General features: G+C 49.6%; 1 protein-coding gene across 1 annotated transcript in view; it reads left to right on the forward strand.

The window, feature by feature from the left end:
- Positions 1–10,822: 10,822 nt before the first annotated feature.
- Positions 10,823–19,019, forward strand: part of LOC142740523 (odorant receptor 131-2-like) — a 29,281-nt gene continuing 21,084 nt past the window's right edge. The window contains exon 1 of the mRNA XM_075849994.1: positions 10,823–10,952. Coding sequence (XP_075706109.1) covers positions 10,823–10,952 — 130 coding nt within the window. The remainder of the gene's footprint in view (positions 10,953–19,019) is intronic.

Below are 19,019 nucleotides of genomic sequence, written 5' to 3' on the forward strand. Positions count from 1 at the left end.
CAGAACTCTGGGGAATCCCTTGACATCACTGTCCATATATGGACAGTGTTGTCAGGGGCATCCACAGAGCCGGAGTCCTAGGTAGAGTGCTAGTATAGGCTTTGCTCCGGGACTCTGAGTTAGCCCCTGACAACACTGTCCATATATGGACAGTGATGTCAGGGGATTCCACAGAGTCCCGGAGCAGAGCCTATACTAGCGCTCTGCCCAGGACTCCGCTCTGGGGAAGCCCTTGACAACACTGTCCATTTATGGACAGTGATCTCAGGGGATTCCACAGAGTCCCGAAGCAGAGATTATACTAGCGCTCTGCCGAGATACCACTATATTTACCCTCCTTTCCGAGCGCAGCGGAAGTCCTCCTGATGTCTTCTCGCGTCATGACACTGTGCGCCACGTATTACGTCACAACGCTGAATGGTGTCGGGACATCCGCTGCACGAAGAGATGGGTAAGTGTAACATCATTACTGCTTACTGAGTTCATGTATCTAAGCCTGCCTTGTGGTAAGCTTAGATACATGTTAACCACGTATCTAAGCTTACCACAAGGCAGGCTTAGATTCAGGACCCCAGCTAGCAGTAATGATGTTACACTCACCCAGCTCTTCGTGCAGTGTATGTCCCTACAGCATCTAGCGTCGTGACGTCATGCGTGGCACACAGGCTGGTATTATTAGGCTGGGAAAGGCCAAAAACAGTGGCCCTTCCCACCCTAGTAATGCTGGCTGCTGCTGCTGTGTTGTATCTGGCTGGTTATGAAAATTGTGGGGGACCCCACATAATTTTTTTTTGTCACAAAAGATTTCCTAGTTGGCCAGGCCCTAAGGTGTTACCGTAGGGGGAGGGAGGGACAGGGGCATAACTAGGAAAGACTGGGCCGCATAGCAAACTCTTGACTGGACCCCCCAGGTGCCACAAGCAGCCCCCCTTATAGATAGTGCCCCTTGTAGAATGTGCTATACAGCTCCCCTGTAGACAGTGCTATATAGCCCCGCTTATAAACAGTGTTACACCCCACTTGTAAATAGCGCCCCCCACCTCCCCCTTGTAGATAGTGCCATACTGCCCCCCTTAGTAGTGCCACACAGCTCCTTGTATATAGTGCCACACAGCTCCCCCATGTGTACAGTGCCACACAGCTCCCATTGTATATAGTGCTACACAGCCCCCCCCCTTGTGTATAGTGCCACACTGACCCCCCTTGTATATAGTGCCACAAGGCAATGGCGCATCCGAGAAAGTTATATCAGCCCGGGGGATGTCAGTCAAACATGGAAAGGCGGGTCTGGAGGCAGGACTATGTGACTCTTCAGGATAGCAGCACCACCCCATGACCCTTTAATGAGTAATTAGCATATAGTGTGCACCGTTTTAAAAGTGGATTTTAAAGATTTTGCTGCATCTGAAAAAAAACACACATTTGGAAATATTGTCAGGTCATGTGTTACCGCATGGTGGCGGTTCAAGGGGTTAAAATTACCAGACAGGTTCCCATGAAATATACAATGCATTGAAAACAATCCCATCTGCCCTGCAATTTTGTTATTATAGATATATCCTATATAATTACAGCTCCAGAACCAAGCTCTGACATATATACAGCACCAGAACCAAGCTCTGACATATATACAGCACCAGAACCAAGCTGATATATATATAAATACAGCACCAGAACAAAGCTCATACATATATACAGAACTCAGTACATACCATATTTTTCAGACTATAAGACGCACCCAGGTTTTAGTCATCAGAAAATAGGAAAACTTTTCATATTTTACTTCTCTTACAAAGAAAAAACTATTGGTTAAAAAAAATTATTTGTTTCGTTTCATCACATTCTGAAAGCCATAACTTATATTTTTCCATCGTTTGAGCGGTGTGAGTGCTTAGTTTTTGCGGGACGAGTTGTAGTTTTTATTAGCACTATTTTTTTTGTACTTTTTATTTCATTCTTTTTTTACACATTTTATTAGTTCCCCTAGGGGACTTGAGCCAACGATCATTAGATCGCTAGTACAATACACTGCAATACATGGATGAGTTAAGGAAACAGCGTAACTAGCTGAGCTTCGCTGTTTCCGTAACTCCCATAGTAGTGAATGGCAGTTACAGAAGCAGTGTAGCATGTTTCCGTAACTACTGTTCAGTTGTATGGGAGTTACGGAAACAGCATAGCTCAGCGAGTTGCGCTGTTTCCGTAACTCGACAACCTAACCAGGAAGTGCCCAGAGGAGAGCGGATATATCATAAATGTCTTTCATGGGAAAACCCCTATAAATGCCGCGGTCGCTAGTTAAACGGCCAGGAACAGTTCCTGGCCGTTAGAGCAGTGTGTCAGCTGCTGACACCTGCAGTGTATGGAGCGTGCTCAGCGCGTGAGCCTGCTAATACATCATCTTCTCCCCGCTCCATGATGTGCCGGCACATCATGGGTCGGGAAGGGGTTAAGTAAGGAGTGGTCAGGGGGCCTGGTGCTGCCGACTATAAGACGCAGGGACTTTTTAACGAGATTTATACTTGCTAAAAACTGTGTCTTATAGTCCAAAAAATACGGTATATACAATCCCAGAACCAAGCTCAGTACATAAATACAACACTAGAACTAAGCTCAGTACTTAAATATAGCATCAGAACCAAGATCAGTACATATATACAGCCCCAGAACAAATCTCATACATATATACAGCATCAAAACCAAGCTCAGTACGTATATACAATACCAGAACAAAGCTCAGTACATATATACAGCACCAGAACAAAGCTCAGTGTATATATGCAGTACAAGAACAAATACAGCTCAGTTTAGTGCAACCCCTGCCGTAGAGGTTTGTACGGCGTAAAACTACAGCTCCCAGCATGGCCCAAACAATAGTAAGGATATGCTGGGAGATGTTGTTTGACAAAAAAAATCATCCCCCCCCTCATCATCTTGCTGCATATCATACAACGACTACAGTGCTGATTAGAGGCAGAATAAACATTTGCATTAAGTGACTCACCGGTGACAACTCAGATTCTAGTTCTTTTTCTCCCTCCGGTCGAGACCACTATTATGAATTTACCTATTTCTGCAGTTTTCCGCTCAGATGTCTTCAGCTTCTCACTTTTAAACCATTTCTGCACCTATAAACTAAGTTAAAATTCTTAACACCTCTAAATAAAATAAAGCGCCGTACACTGTACCTCTAACTATAATAGCGCCAAACACTGTGTCTGTAATGACGGGGTAGGGAGAAGACAGGTGAGCCCTAATCTACCCGCCACTCAGTCCCTGCCTACTTGCACGGCCCGTCCTAGGCGACGGCGTACAACTGGGCGACAGTCCCTACGCTCAATATGTGCACGACAGACAAACAGACAAGGGTACACAGAAGCTAAGTAAATGGGGCAGTTGCCCACGGCAAGACCGTGAGCAACAAGAGTAGTGAACGAGCCGAGTAAAACCAGGAGTGTACGAGGTACCAAACGCAGCGCAAGAGCGTAGTCAGTAAAGCCAGGGTCAAAATGAAGCAAGGTCAATAATGATAGTAGGAGAAGCAGAGCCAGGAAACAGGAAAGAATCACAGACAGAGACAAGCAGGAAATTAAGGTATAAATAGACCGAGGACGGGAGCTAGAACCGTCTGGCCAGGCTGTGATAGGTTCTCCCACTCCTGAGCCTACCAGCCTGAGTGGTAGCAGATCGAGTCACTCTATCAGACTTAGGAGCAGGTGCAGACTGATTAACCACGGGCGTCGACAAAGAAGCTGTGTCTGGCAGATCCTTTACAGTACCCCCCCTTTTATGAAGGGCCACTGGACCCTTTCTAGGTGGACCTGGCTTATTGGGGAACCGAAGATGGAACCTCCTGAGCAATACCCCAGCGTGAACATCCCGGGCGGGTACCCAAGTCCTCTCCACAGGCCCATATCCTCTCCAATGAACCAGGTACTGGAGCGAGCCTTGGACCATCCTGCTGTCCACAATCTTGGCCACCTCGAATTCTACCCCTTCAGGGGTGAGAACAGGGATAGGAGGTTTCCTCGGGGTAGCCAAGGACGGAGAGCAGCGTTTCAGGAGGGAGGCATGAAAAACGTTGTGTAATCGAAAAGACGGGGGTAACTCCAGTCGGAAGGAGACAGGGTTAAGGACCTAAATGACCTTGTACAGCCCTATATACCGGGGAGCAAATATTTTTGGATGGGACTTTAAGGCGTAAATTTTTTGAAGACAGCCACACCAGATCCCCGACCACAAACAAGGGGTTAGCAGAACGTCTTCTATCTGCCTGAATCTTTTGTATGCTCTGGGACGCCTCTAGGTTCTTCTGAACCTGGGCCCACACTGTGCACAGTTCCCGATGAACGACATCTACCTCGGGATTGTTGGAACCTCCAGGTGAAACGGAGAACCGTGGATTAAACCCAAAATTACAGAAAAAGGGGGAGACCCCTGACGAGTTACTGACCCGGTTATTAAGGGAAAATTCTGCGAGGGAAATGAAGGAGACCCAATCATATTGACAGTCAGAGATAAAACACCTTAAATATTGTTCTAGAGACTGATTAGTCCTCTCAGTTTGGCCATTAGTTTCAGGATGGAACGCCGAGGAGAAGGACAGATCAATCTCCAACTTTTTACAGAAGGCTCTCCAAAACAATGAAACAAATTGTACCCCTCTGTCAGAAACTATATTGACAGGAACCCCATGGAGACGCATCTTAGCATTGGGTAGTTTCTTGAGGGGCACAAAGTGGCACATCTTACTGAAGCGGTCTACTACAACCCACACCACCGACTTGCCTTGAGATGGAGGAAGATCGGTGATAAAATCCATGGAGATATTGGTCCAAGGTCTCTGGGGAATGGGCAAAGAACATAGTAAGCCCGCTGGTCAGGACCTGGGAGTCTTGGACCTAGCACAAATTTCACAAGCGGCGACGTAGGCCTTAACGTCTTTAGGCAACCCAGGCCACCAATAGTTTCTGGTAATGAGGTGCTTGGTACACAGGATGCCGGGATAGCCAGATAGTGCAGAGTCATGATTTTCCCTGAGTACCCTTAGCCGGAATTGCTGGGGAACAAACAGCTTGTTCTCAGGAAGGTTCCCGGGAGCTGAACCTTGATCAGCCGCAATTTCGGAGACTAAGTCAGAATCAACAGAGGAAATGATTATACCTGGGGGCAAAACACAAGCAGGATCTTCCTCCGAAGGAGGGCTAGCCATGAAGCTACACGACAGCGCATCAACTTTAATATTTTTAGACCCAGCTGTAAAGGATCTGCCAGGTACTACGTCTGTGTATACTCCCGGGATTAATCAGTCGACACCTGAGGCCAGACCTCTTAGACTGACACCGGCTCCCACCAACCAGGGTGGCAGGCTCAGGAGTGGGAGAGCCTACAGCGGCCTGGTCAGTCGGAATTAGCTCCGCCCCCTGTCCATTTATACCTGCCGTGTTCTCTTCCTCAGTGCTTGTTATTCTTCTTGGATTCCTGGCCCCACTGCTGCCTTGCTCCAGCCTGCTTCTGCCGTGCTTCTGCCTAGCTTCAGTTCCGCTTATCCTGCTTCGCTTTGCCCCTGGCTTGCTTCCTGCTCCGTGCTCTCGTTGGTATACTCCACTACATCCTGATCCTGACTGGCTCATTCACCGCTCCGTTTCCTCGCGCCGTTCCGTGGCCTACTGCCCCTTCCCTTGCGTGTTCCCTGTTTGTACTCCCTTGCACTTAGACAGCGTAGGGACCGCCGCCAAGTTGTACCCCGTCGCCTAGGGCGGGTCGTTGCAAGTAGGCAGGGACAGGGCGGTGGGTAGATTAGGGCTCACTTGTTCCCTTCACCTCCTTCCTGCCATTACACCAGCCCTATAGGTGACCAAAAAGTTGAATCTAGTAAAAAGCAACGCCCATCGAGCTTGTCTCAGGTTTAGCCTCCGGGCAGATTCTAGGAATCCAGATTCTTGTGGTCGGTAAGGACCGTTACCTGGTGCCTAGCCCCCTCCATGAAGTGGCGCCACTCTTCAAATGCCCATTTAATGGCTAAGAGTTCGCGGTTGCCAGTGTCATAGTTACTCTCAGTGGGCGAGAACTTCCTGGAGAAGTAGGCACAGGGACGGAGATGGGTGAGGGACCTGGTACCCTGGGACAAGACAGCACCCACTCCCACCTCGGAGGCATCAACCTCCACGATGAATGGCTCCATTTGGTTAGGCTGAATCAGCACTGAGGCCGAGATAAAGCACTTCTTAAGGACCTCAAAAGCCTGGACCGCTTCTGGAGGCCAGTGGAGGAGATCAGCACCATTGCAAGTAAGAGCCGTAAGAAGTTAGCAATAAATCTCCTGTAATAATTAGCAAACCCCAGGAAGCACTGTAACGCCTTCAGGGAGGCAGGTTGGACCCATTCAGCCACAGCCTGAACCTTGGCAGGGTCCATGCGGAATTCATGAGGAGTGAGGATTTGATCCAAAAATGGTATCTCCTGCACCCCAAACACACATTTTTCGGTTTTAGCAAAGAGTTTGTTTTCCCGAAGGGCCTGGAGCACCTTCCTGACATGCTCAATGTGGGAGGACCAGTCCTTGGAAAACACAAGTATGTCATCAAGGTACACTACAAGAAATACCCCCAGGTAGTCTCTTAAAATCTCATTTATGAAATTCTGGAAGACCGCGGGAGCATTACACAACCCAAAGGGAATGACGAGGTATTCGAAATGACCTTCGGGCGTGTTAAACGCAGTCTTCCACTCACCCCCCTATCTGATGCGGATAAGGTTATAAGCTCCCCGAAGATCAAACTTAGGGAACCATTGGGCCCCCTGAACCTGATTGAAGAGATCAGGAATCTAAGGAAGGGGATACTGGTTCCTTACAGTGACCTTATTCAAATTTCGGTAATCGATGCACGGCCTAAGACCACCATCCTTCTTCCCTACGAAGAAGAAGCCAGCACCTACCGGAGAAGTAGAGGGGCGAATGTAACCCTTGGCCAGTCATTCCTGGATATACTCTCTCATGGCTTCACGTTCGGGACAACAGAGATTAAATATCCTACCCTTAGGGAGCTTAGCTCCTGGTACCAAATCGATAGCGCAATCGTATTCTCTATGAGGAGGTAACTCTTCTAAGGCCTTTTTAGAAAAAACATCAGCGAAGTCTTGAATAAACTCAGGTAGAGTGTTCACCTCCTCAGGGAGAGAAATAAAATTAACAGAAAAACATGATGTCATGCATTCATTACCCCATTTGATAAAATTCCCAGTATTCCAGTTAAACGTGGGATTATGCATCTGCAACCAGGGAAGGCCTAAAACCAAATCGGACGATAATCCCTGCATCACCAGTACAGAGCACTGCTCCAAATGCATGGAGCCAACAAGGAGTTCAAAAACAGGGGTATGCTGCGTAAAATAACCATTAGCAAGTGGAGTGGAGTCGATACCCACTACCGGGACAGGTTTAGGCAAATCAATCAATGGCATAGCTAGAGACATAGCAAATTCCACAGATATAATATTAGCAGAAGACCCTGAATCCACGAAGGCACTGCTGGTAGCAGACCTACCCTCAAAAGAGACCTGAATGGGAAGCAAGATCTTATTAGGTTTCATATTTACGGGAAATACCTGTGCACACAAGCGACCTCCCCGATGGTCACTTAGACGCGGAAGTTCTTCCAGCTGCTTATTCTTACGCCTAGGACAGTTGTTCACTTGATGCTTGCCATCCCCACAGTAGAAGCAGAGACCATTCTTCCTGCAGAGCTCTCTACGTTGTTGGTGAGACACGGAGGCCCCGAGTTGCATTGGTTCATCCGAGTTTTCCGTGTAAGAACGAAGCAACGGAACCTCGGGAGCCATCATGGGGGAGCCAGAGGAGAAAGCATAAAAACGTTCAAGTCGTCGTTCCCTGAGACGTCGATCAAGACGTACCGCTAAAGCCATAACCTGATCTAGAGAGTCAGAAGAGGGATAGCTAACTAACAGGTCTTTCAGGGCGTTCGACAGACCCAATCTAAACTGGCAACTCAAGGCAGGGTCATTCCACCGAGAAGCTACACACCACTTCCTAAAGTCAGAACAGTACTCCTCAACGGGTCTCTTACCCTGACGTAAGGTCACCAGATGACTCTCGGCAAAGGCAGTCTTGTCAGTCTCGTCATATATGAGCCCGAGAGCAGAAAAAAAAAGATCAACAGAGGAAAGTTCAGGGGCATCAGGAGCCAAGGAGAAGGCCCATTCTTGGGGCCCGTCCTGGAGCCAGGACATAATTATACCCACTCGCTGGCTCTCAGAACCTGAGGCGTGGGGCCTTAGATGGAAATAGAGCCTACAACTCTCCCAAAAGGAGAAAAAAGTCTTCCAGTCCCCTGAGAACCGGTCAGGCAACTTGTGGTGGCTTTCAAGAGGTGAGATGGGGGGCACTACCAGGGTAGCATCACGCTGGTTTCCCCTCTGAGGCAGGGCTTGGACCTGTAGGGAGAGGCCCTGCATTTGCTGAGCCAGGGTCTCAAGGGGGTCCATAGTTGTGTCATGGACCAGGGTAGAAAAGGTATATGGGCCTGTGATTATGTAATGACGGGGTAGGGAGAAGACAGGTGAGCCCTAATCTACCCGCCACTCAGTCCCTGCCTACTTGCACGGCCCGTCCTAGGCGACGGCGGACAACTGGGTGACGGTCCCTACGCTCAATATGTGCACGACAGACAAACAGACAAGGGTACACAGAAGCTAAGGGAAATGGGGCAGCTGCCCACGGCAACACCGTGAGCAACAAGAGTAGTGAACGAGCAGAGTCAAACCAGGAGTGTACGAGGTACCAAACACAGAGCAAGAGCGTAGTCAGTAAAGCCAGGGTCAAAATGAAGCAAGGTCAATAATGATAGCAGGAGCAGCAGAGTCAGGAAACAGGAAAGAATCACAGGCAGAGACAAGCAGGAAATGAAGGTATAAATAGACCGAGGGCAGGAGCTAGAACCGTCTGGCCAGGCTGTGATAGGTTCTCCCACTCCTGAGCCTACCAGCCTGAGTGGTAGCAGATTGAGTCACTCTATCAGACTTAGGAGCAGGTGCAGACTGATTAACCACAGGCGTCGACACAGAAGCTGTGTCTGGCAGATGCTTTATAGTGTCCCTGATTATAATAGTACCATACTGTGTCTGTAGATAGTACCTCACATATATCTCCCCCTGTATATAGTGTCCCACATATAGCTCCCCCTGTATATAGTGCCCCACATCCCCACATATAGACCCCCCTGTAGATAGTGCCTCACATCCACATATATAGCTCCCCTGTATATAGTAGCCCACATCCCCACATATAGACCCCCCTGTATATAGTGCCCCACATCCCCACATATAGACCCCCCTGTAGATAGTGCCCCACATCCCCGCATATAGACCTCCCTGTATATAGTGGCCCACATCCCCACATATAGACCCGACCCCCCCCCCCCTGTATACAGTGGATCACATCCCCACATATAGATGACCCCCCCCCCCTGTAGATAGACCCCCCCTGTAGAAAATGCCACTCACAGTTTTAGTAGTAAAGAAATAATAATTACATACTCACATGATCCCGTTACCGCGCTGTCCGGTGGTCATGCAGATCTGCTCTCTTCTGAGCAGGTCCGCTGGAGCTGAACGACGCGTCATTGAAATGTGCTGATTGGCAGGGCAAGTCACTTTTCTCAGCCAATCAGCGTCATTGTAAGGTGCTGAAAGATCGGGCAGGGAACATGCACGGCCATAGACGCAGGTACAATTACTGCAAGAGGGGGTGGCTGTCGCTAGCACTGGGGCTCCCTCCGGTGCTAGAGACGCCCCCGGGCATGAGGGTGCCCGTGTCGCCCGGCCCATAAATGTTAGAGGCTCGGCGGTGGGGGCCCCATAGTAGCAGCGCTACCGCTGTAACAGCCATAACAGCGCAACCGGGCATAATGGGGGGCGTGTCGGCAGGCGGCATGGGCCCCCTCAAGCCGCGCGCTCTGTAGCAGCCGCTACAGCTGCTACCGCGGTACTTACGCCACTGGGGAGGGATCTCCTGGATAGGCATTGCCGCGTTTCTTTTTCCTTGTTGGAGTGCTTGTGGCAGGTGGTGGAGTGTGTTTGTCTTTCAGGGTTTGAAGTGTGCTTGTTCCGACTGGCATTTTCTTGTTGTTTTTTGGTGCTCTATAAGTTTAGAGAACTTGTGGCACCTAGCATGGCCAGAGCTTAGGGGTGGTTAGGTGAGGATGTGCTCTGGAAGGGCGGGCAGAGTTTTGGATTAGACCATTCAAGACCGATCAAAGGAGTAGGGGTAAGTGGGTGGTGTTGGAGGTGGTGCCTGGGGTATGGATGTGCCCAGTTGCTTGTCTTATCGCCACTCAAGTGGTTTCCCTAGCAGCTTCAGGTCTTCTGTTATGTCATGTTGAGTTGATGGTTCCTTTTTGTCGCGGTATCAATTTACTTGTGTGTTTCGGCAGTGTTTGGAAGTGTTGGATTTGGACAGCTCTTGTTTTGCCCACCATTCCTTTCGCATTAGGGCCTACACGGAGGCGGCAGACTTGGGAACTTTGGCAAGAGGTGGCCAAGCGTAAAAAGGTGATTTGGATTTTATGTGATTATGTTTGGTATGGGTATTGTGTTCTTGGGTTTCAGTGGTATGCATGTGTCCTTCCCCTCCCTCCTTTTTTCCTCTTTTTTGTTTGTACTAGTTTAGGCCCCTTGTTTGTTGTGGATTGTCGGGCACTCCTACAAGCATTGGGGGGCTGAAAGGGCTGATGTGCATCCTGATGGGAGGAACCTGGGTTGCCCGAGGAGAGTTGCTGTTGTCCAATGGCTTGGCCTTAAAGGTATGGCCTGGAGTCAGGTTCTGCCAGAATTCCATCGTTATGCTCAGGTTGATGGGGCTCCTGATATCCTGGTTTTGCATGTGGGAGAGGATGAATTTGGTGTCCCGCGTTTCTGTGAGCTTATTAGGGATGGTAGGTAATCTTCTCCGGACATGGTCTCTGTTTCCCTGTGTGGTGGTGAGGTCCGAAATAGTTCCATGGAGGACTTCTCATTCAGTGGCGCGTCTTAACAAGGTTTGTGTGAAAGTTAATCGGTGGTGTCTGGGTTTGTGGTCTGAAATGGGTGTGTCTGTGTCCGTCATTATGAAAGGATGGACAAGGCAATTTCTGATTGATTGACAGGGTTCACCTTTTTGATCTTTGGGCTTTGAAGATTCAAGAGGGAGTAGAACGGGCCTTGTTAGTGTGGGTTAGCTCTCATACTTGAGTGTATCAAGGTAAGCTCCTGTGGTGGGTTGGGGGTCCTTGGAATTGGTGTTAAGTTGGTGCAGGGGGTATTCATTGTGGGTATGGTACCTTCCAAATTATACAATTATTGGTTGGTCTGGCTTAATTTTGGGCTTCCTGGGCCCCAGGGAGTGGGTACAGTTTATAACAGCCATCAGTAGTTGGTCACGGTGCCCCTGAGCCTGTAGAGAGATGGCTGGGGTAAATGGTGTATGTGGGCAGATTGGCACCAGATTTTGTAGCTCCAAGGCTCCCCTTCCATCATTGTCTGTAAATTTTAGATTGTATGCAAATTTAATTCTTATGTTGTTTGTTTAAAAAAAATGGCTGCTGTGGCTAATTTAATCCAACCCAATATCTATGTGTTTATTATCGGCTCCTTTGTGGGTGGTAAGTTGGTGATTGGAGTTAGTTGGTAGGGCAATTGGCCACTTAGGTTATGGGGAGTGAAGGACCTATTACACGGGCCAATGATTGGGCAAATGAGCATTCAAATGAACGCTTGTTCCCGATCATTGCCCTGTGTAATCAGGGCAACGATCAGCCGATGAACGAGCAATGAAAATGTAAGGGGACAAGCGATCGGAGTAATGATCGCTCGTCCCTATACATAAACAATCATTGCTCCATGTGAAAGGAGCAAATGAGTGCCGATCAACGAGCTGTCTCGTTCATTGGCGCTCGTTTAGACAGCCCACATCAGGCCATGTAATAGAACCCTAAGAAGATTTGAAAGTAACGGAGCGAACTCTACAATCCCATAGTCATAGGTAGATGAAAGAAGTTGAGGCATTAGGGGGCCCACTGTGACTCTACCTCTCGAGGGCCCACGTGAAACCTGAGCCACAACTGTCCTGTCCCGTGAGTGAGTGGCACATGTGCTGCATGTGTCCAAAGAGCAAATTGTGTTTCTTTTCATGTGTGCTGGGTGCGGACAGTGTCCAGTGTGCCGGGTGCGGACAGTGTCCAGTGTGGCGGGTGCTTACAGTGTCCAGTGTGCCGGGTGCGGACAGTGTCCAGTGTGCCGGGTGCGGACAGTGTCCAGTGTGCCGGGTGCGGACAGTGTCCAGTGTGCCGGGTGAGGACAGTGTCCAGTGTGCCAGTGATGCATGTGCAGTTAAGGTCTAGGGAGAGTGAGTGGCGGTTGTGTGGCTGGCGTTGCAGAGGTAAAAGCCGCAACTGGATTCTAATGCCGGAGGACGCACAGGTCACCCTAGAAGCTTCACGTTATGTCTCTACCCACAGATCTAAATGCCAAACTCAGCTCTGCTACATCAGAAGGGGCAATGTCACTCAGATTACCAATATTATTTTTAGCAATAAATCTGACGGTGTGGATACTGCAGAGAAAACTTCTCCCCAAGTCCTGAAGTCTGCACATGAGGGAGGGAGACCTGGCTCTTCAGGGGGCACTTAAGAAAAGTCAAACACAAGAAACTCATTATCCGGATGATCACTGAGCTGTCACCCACAATCATCTATTATGCACATCAGGGAACTGCGCCAATGCTCCAGGTGCCCCCCGAGAGTCCAGCCGGGATAATATATATACTAATGTCATTTTCAGGAGGGTTCAATTATTTCTGTGAGTAGCCGACAGGTCCACCACCAATAATGTAGAGCGAGGGAGGAAGAAGAAGATAAATCCTCCTGCAAGACTCCGACCCCATCCCCCGAGGACTGGACTACCCAGCTGCTGCTTACAAATATTTTTGGATGGGACTTTAAGGCGTAAATTTTTTGAAGACAGCCACACCAGATCCCCGACCACAAACAAGGGGTTAGCAGAACGTCTTCTATCTGCCTGAATCTTTTGTATGCTCTGGGACGCCTCTAGGTTCTTCTGAACCTGGGCCCACACTGTGCACAGTTCCCGATGAACGACATCTACCTCGGGATTGTTGGAACCTCCAGGTGAAACGGAGAACCGTGGATTAAACCCAAAATTACAGAAAAAGGGGGAGACCCCTGACGAGTTACTGACCCGGTTATTAAGGGAAAATTCTGCGAGGGAAATGAAGGAGACCCAATCATATTGACAGTCAGAGATAAAACACCTTAAATATTGTTCTAGAGACTGATTAGTCCTCTCAGTTTGGCCATTAGTTTCAGGATGGAAGGCCGAGGAGAAGGACAGATCAATCTCCAACTTTTTACAGAAGGCTCTCCAAAACAATGAAACAAATTGTACCCCTCTGTCAGAAACTATATTGACAGGAACCCCATGGAGACGCATCTTAGCATTGGGTAGTTTCTTGAGGGGCACAAAGTGGCACATCTTACTGAAGCGGTCTACTACAACCCACACCACCGACTTGCCTTGAGATGGAGGAAGATCGGTGATAAAATCCATGGAGATATTGGTCCAAGGTCTCTGGGGAATGGGCAAAGAACATAGTAAGCCCGCTGGTCAGGACCTGGGAGTCTTGGACCTAGCACAAATTTCACAAGCGGCGACGTAGGCCTTAACGTCTTTAGGCAACCCAGGCCACCAATAGTTTCTCGTAATGAGGTGCTTGGTACACAGGATGCCGGGATAGCCAGATAGTGCAGAGTCATGATTTTCCCTGAGTACCCTTAGCCGGAATTGCTGGGGAACAAACAGCTTGTTCTCAGGAAGGTTCCCGGGAGCTGAACCTTGATCAGCCGCAATTTCGGAGACTAAGTCAGAATCAACAGAGGAAATGATTATACCTGGGGGCAAAACACAAGCAGGATCTTCCTCCGAAGGAGGGCTAGCCATGAAGCTACACGACAGCGCATCAACTTTAATATTTTTAGACCCAGCTGTAAAGGATCTGCCAGGTACTACGTCTGTGTATACTCCCGGGATTAATCAGTCGACACCTGAGGCCAGACCTCTTAGACTGACACCGGCTCCCACCAACCAGGGTGGCAGGCTCAGGAGTGGGAGAGCCTACAGCGGCCTGGTCAGTCGGAATTAGCTCCGCCCCCTGTCCATTTATACCTGCCGTGTTCTCTTCCTCAGTGCTTGTTATTCTTCTTGGATTCCTGGCCCCACTGCTGCCTTGCTCCAGCCTGCTTCTGCCGTGCTTCTGCCTAGCTTCAGTTCCGCTTATCCTGCTTCGCTTTGCCCCTGGCTTGCTTCCTGCTCCGTGCTCTCGTTGGTATACTCCACTACATCCTGATCCTGACTGGCTCATTCACCGCTCCGTTTCCTCGCGCCGTTCCGTGGCCTACTGCCCCTTCCCTTGCGTGTTCCCTGTTTGTACTCCCTTGCACTTAGACAGCGTAGGGACCGCCGCCAAGTTGTACCCCGTCGCCTAGGGCGGGTCGTTGCAAGTAGGCAGGGACAGGGCGGTGGGTAGATTAGGGCTCACTTGTTCCCTTCACCTCCTTCCTGCCATTACACCAGCCCTATAGGTGACCAAAAAGTTGAATCTAGTAAAAAGCAACGCCCATCGAGCTTGTCTCAGGTTTAGCCTCCGGGCAGATTCTAGGAATCCAGATTCTTGTGGTCGGTAAGGACCGTTACCTGGTGCCTAGCCCCCTCCATGAAGTGGCGCCACTCTTCAAATGCCCATTTAATGGCTAAGAGTTCGCGGTTGCCAGTGTCATAGTTACTCTCAGTGGGCGAGAACTTCCTGGAGAAGTAGGCACAGGGACGGAGATGGGTGAGGGACCTGGTACCCTGGGACAAGACAGCACCCACTCCCACCTCGGAGGCATCAACCTCCACGATGAATGGCTCCATTTGGTTAGGCTGAATCAGCACTGAGGCCGAGATAAAGCACTTCTTAAGGACCTCAAAAGCCTGGACCGCTTCTGGAGGCCAGTGGAGGAGATCAGCACCATTGCAAGTAAGAGCCGTAAGAAGTTAGCAATAAATCTCCTGTAATAATTAGCAAACCCCAGGAAGCACTGTAACGCCTTCAGGGAGGCAGGTTGGACCCATTCAGCCACAGCCTGAACCTTGGCAGGGTCCATGCGGAATTCATGAGGAGTGAGGATTTGATCCAAAAATGGTATCTCCTGCACCCCAAACACACATTTTTCGGTTTTAGCAAAGAGTTTGTTTTCCCGAAGGGCCTGGAGCACCTTCCTGACATGCTCAATGTGGGAGGACCAGTCCTTGGAAAACACAAGTATGTCATCAAGGTACACTACAAGAAATACCCCCAGGTAGTCTCTTAAAATCTCATTTATGAAATTCTGGAAGACCGCGGGAGCATTACACAACCCAAAGGGAATGACGAGGTATTCGAAATGACCTTCGGGCGTGTTAAACGCAGTCTTCCACTCACCCCCCTATCTGATGCGGATAAGGTTATAAGCTCCCCGAAGATCAAACTTAGGGAACCATTGGGCCCCCTGAACCTGATTGAAGAGATCAGGAATCTAAGGAAGGGGATACTGGTTCCTTACAGTGACCTTATTCAAATTTCGGTAATCGATGCACGGCCTAAGACCACCATCCTTCTTCCCTACGAAGAAGAAGCCAGCACCTACCGGAGAAGTAGAGGGGCGAATGTAACCCTTGGCCAGTCATTCCTGGATATACTCTCTCATGGCTTCACGTTCGGGACAACAGAGATTAAATATCCTACCCTTAGGGAGCTTAGCTCCTGGTACCAAATCGATAGCGCAATCGTATTCTCTATGAGGAGGTAACTCTTCTAAGGCCTTTTTAGAAAAAACATCAGCGAAGTCCTGAATAAACTCAGGTAGAGTGTTCACCTCCTCAGGGAGAGAAATAAAATTAACAGAAAAACATGATGTCATGCATTCATTACCCCATTTGATAAAATTCCCAGTATTCCAGTTAAACGTGGGATTATGCATCTGCAACCAGGGAAGGCCTAAAACCAAATCGGACGATAATCCCTGCATCACCAGTACAGAGCACTGCTCCAAATGCATGGAGCCAACAAGGAGTTCAAAAACAGGGGTATGCTGCGTAAAATAACCATTAGCAAGTGGAGTGGAGTCGATACCCACTACCGGGACAGGTTTAGGCAAATCAATCAATGGCATAGCTAGAGACATAGCAAATTCCACAGACATAATATTAGCAGAAGACCCTGAATCCACGAAGGCACTGCTGGTAGCAGACCTACCCTCAAAAGAGACCTGAATGGGAAGCAAGATCTTATTAGGTTTCATATTTACGGGAAATACCTGTGCGCCCAAGTGACCTCCCCGATGGTCACTTAGACGCGGAAGTTCTTCCAGCTGCTTATTCTTACGCCTAGGACAGTTGTTCACTTGATGCTTGCCATCCCCACAGTAGAAGCAGAGACCATTCTTCCTGCAGAGCTCTCTACGTTGTTGGTGAGACACGGAGGCCCCGAGTTGCATTGGTTCATCCGAGTTTTCCGTGTAAGAACGAAGCAACGGAACCTCGGGAGCCATCATGGGGGAGCCAGAGGAGAAAGCATAAAAACGTTCAAGTCGTCGTTCCCTGAGACGTCGATCAAGACGTACCGCTAAAGCCATAACCTGATCTAGAGAGTCAGAAGAGGGATAGCTAACTAACAGGTCTTTCAGGGCGTTCGACAGACCCAATCTAAACTGGCAACTCAAGGCAGGGTCATTCCACCGAGAAGCTACACACCACTTCCTAAAGTCAGAACAGTACTCCTCAACGGGTCTCTTACCCTGACGTAAGGTCACCAGATGACTCTCGGCAAAGGCAGTCTTGTCAGTCTCGTCATATATGAGCCCGAGAGCAGAAAAAAAAAGATCAACAGAGGAAAGTTCAGGGGCATCAGGAGCCAAGGAGAAGGCCCATTCTTGGGGCCCGTCCTGGAGCCAGGACATAATTATACCCACTCGCTGGCTCTCAGAACCTGAGGCGTGGGGCCTTAGATGGAAATAGAGCCTACAACTCTCCCAAAAGGAGAAAAAAGTCTTCCAGTCCCCTGAGAACCGGTCAGGCAACTTGTGGTGGCTTTCAAGAGGTGAGATGGGGGGCACTACCAGGGTAGCATCACGCTGGTTTCCCCTCTGAGGCAGGGCTTGGACCTGTAGGGAGAGGCCCTGCATTTGCTGAGCCAGGGTCTCAAGGGGGTCCATAGTTGTGTCATGGACCAGGGTAGAAAAGGTATATGGGCCTGTGATTATGTAATGACGGGGTAGGGAGAAGACAGGTGAGCCCTAATCTACCCGCCACTCAGTCCCTGCCTACTTGCACGGCCCGTCCTAGGCGACGGCGGACAACTGGGTGACGGTCCCTACGCTCAATATGTGCACGACAGACAAACAGACAAGGGTACACAGAAGCTAAGGGAAATGGGGCAGCTGCCCACGGCAACACCGTGAGCAACAAGAGTAGTGAACGAGCAGAGTCAAACCAGGAGTGTACGAGGTACCAAACACAGAGCAAGAGCGTAGTCAGTAAAGCCAGGGTCAAAATGAAGCAAGGTCAATAATGATAGCAGGAGCAGCAGAGTCAGGAAACAGGAAAGAATCACAGGCAGAGACAAGCAGGAAATGAAGGTATAAATAGACCGAGGGCAGGAGCTAGAACCGTCTGGCCAGGCTGTGATAGGTTCTCCCACTCCTGAGCCTACCAGCCTGAGTGGTAGCAGATTGAGTCACTCTATCAGACTTAGGAGCAGGTGCAGACTGATTAACCACAGGCGTCGACACAGAAGCTGTGTCTGGCAGATGCTTTATAGTGTCCCTGATTATAATAGTACCATACTGTGTCTGTAGATAGTACCTCACATATATCTCCCCCTGTATATAGTGTCCCACATATAGCTCCCCCTGTATATAGTGCCCCACATCCCCACATATAGACCCCCCTGTAGATAGTGCCTCACATCCACATATATAGCTCCCCTGTATATAGTAGCCCACATCCCCACATATAGACCCCCCTGTATATAGTGCCCCACATCCCCACATATAGACCCCCCTGTAGATAGTGCCCCACATCCCCGCATATAGACCTCCCTGTATATAGTGGCCCACATCCCCACATATAGACCCGACCCCCCCCCCTGTATACAGTGGATCACATCCCCACATATAGATGACCCCCCCCCCCTGTAGATAGACCCCCCCTGTAGAAAATGCCACTCACAGTTTTAGTAGTAAAGAAATAATAATTACATACTCACATGATCCCGTTACCGCGCTGTCCGGTGGTCATGCAGATCTGCTCTCTTCTGAGCAGGTCTGCTGGAGCTGAACGACGCGTCATTGAAATGTGCTGATTGGCAGGGCAAGTCACTTTTCTCAGCCAATCAGCGTCATTGTAAGGTGCTGAAAGATCGGGCAGGGAACATGCACGGCCATAGACGCAAGTACAATTACTGCAAGAGGGGGTGGCTGTCGCTAGCACTGGGGCTCCCTCCGGTGCTAGAGACGCCCCCGGGCATGAGGGTGCCCGTGTCGCCCGGCCCATAAATGTTAGAGGCTCGGCGGTGGGGGCCCCATAGTAGCAGCGCTACCGCTGTAACAGCCATAACAGCGCAACCGGGCATAATGGGGGGCGTGTCGGCAGGCGGCATGGGCCCCCTCAAGCCGCGCGCTCTGTAGCAGCCGCTACAGCTGCTACCGCGGTACTTACGCCACTGGGGAGGGATCTCCTGGATAGGCATTGCCGCGTTTCTTTTTCCTTGTTGGAGTGCTTGTGGCAGGTGGTGGAGTGTGTTTGTCTTTCAGGGTTTGAAGTGTGCTTGTTCCGACTGGCATTTTCTTGTTGTTTTTTGGTGCTCTATAAGTTTAGAGAACTTGTGGCACCTAGCATGGCCAGAGCTTAGGGGTGGTTAGGTGAGGATG

This window comes from Rhinoderma darwinii, chromosome 2, assembly GCF_050947455.1.
Source record: "Rhinoderma darwinii isolate aRhiDar2 chromosome 2, aRhiDar2.hap1, whole genome shotgun sequence".
Taxonomy (NCBI): domain Eukaryota; kingdom Metazoa; phylum Chordata; class Amphibia; order Anura; family Rhinodermatidae; genus Rhinoderma; species Rhinoderma darwinii.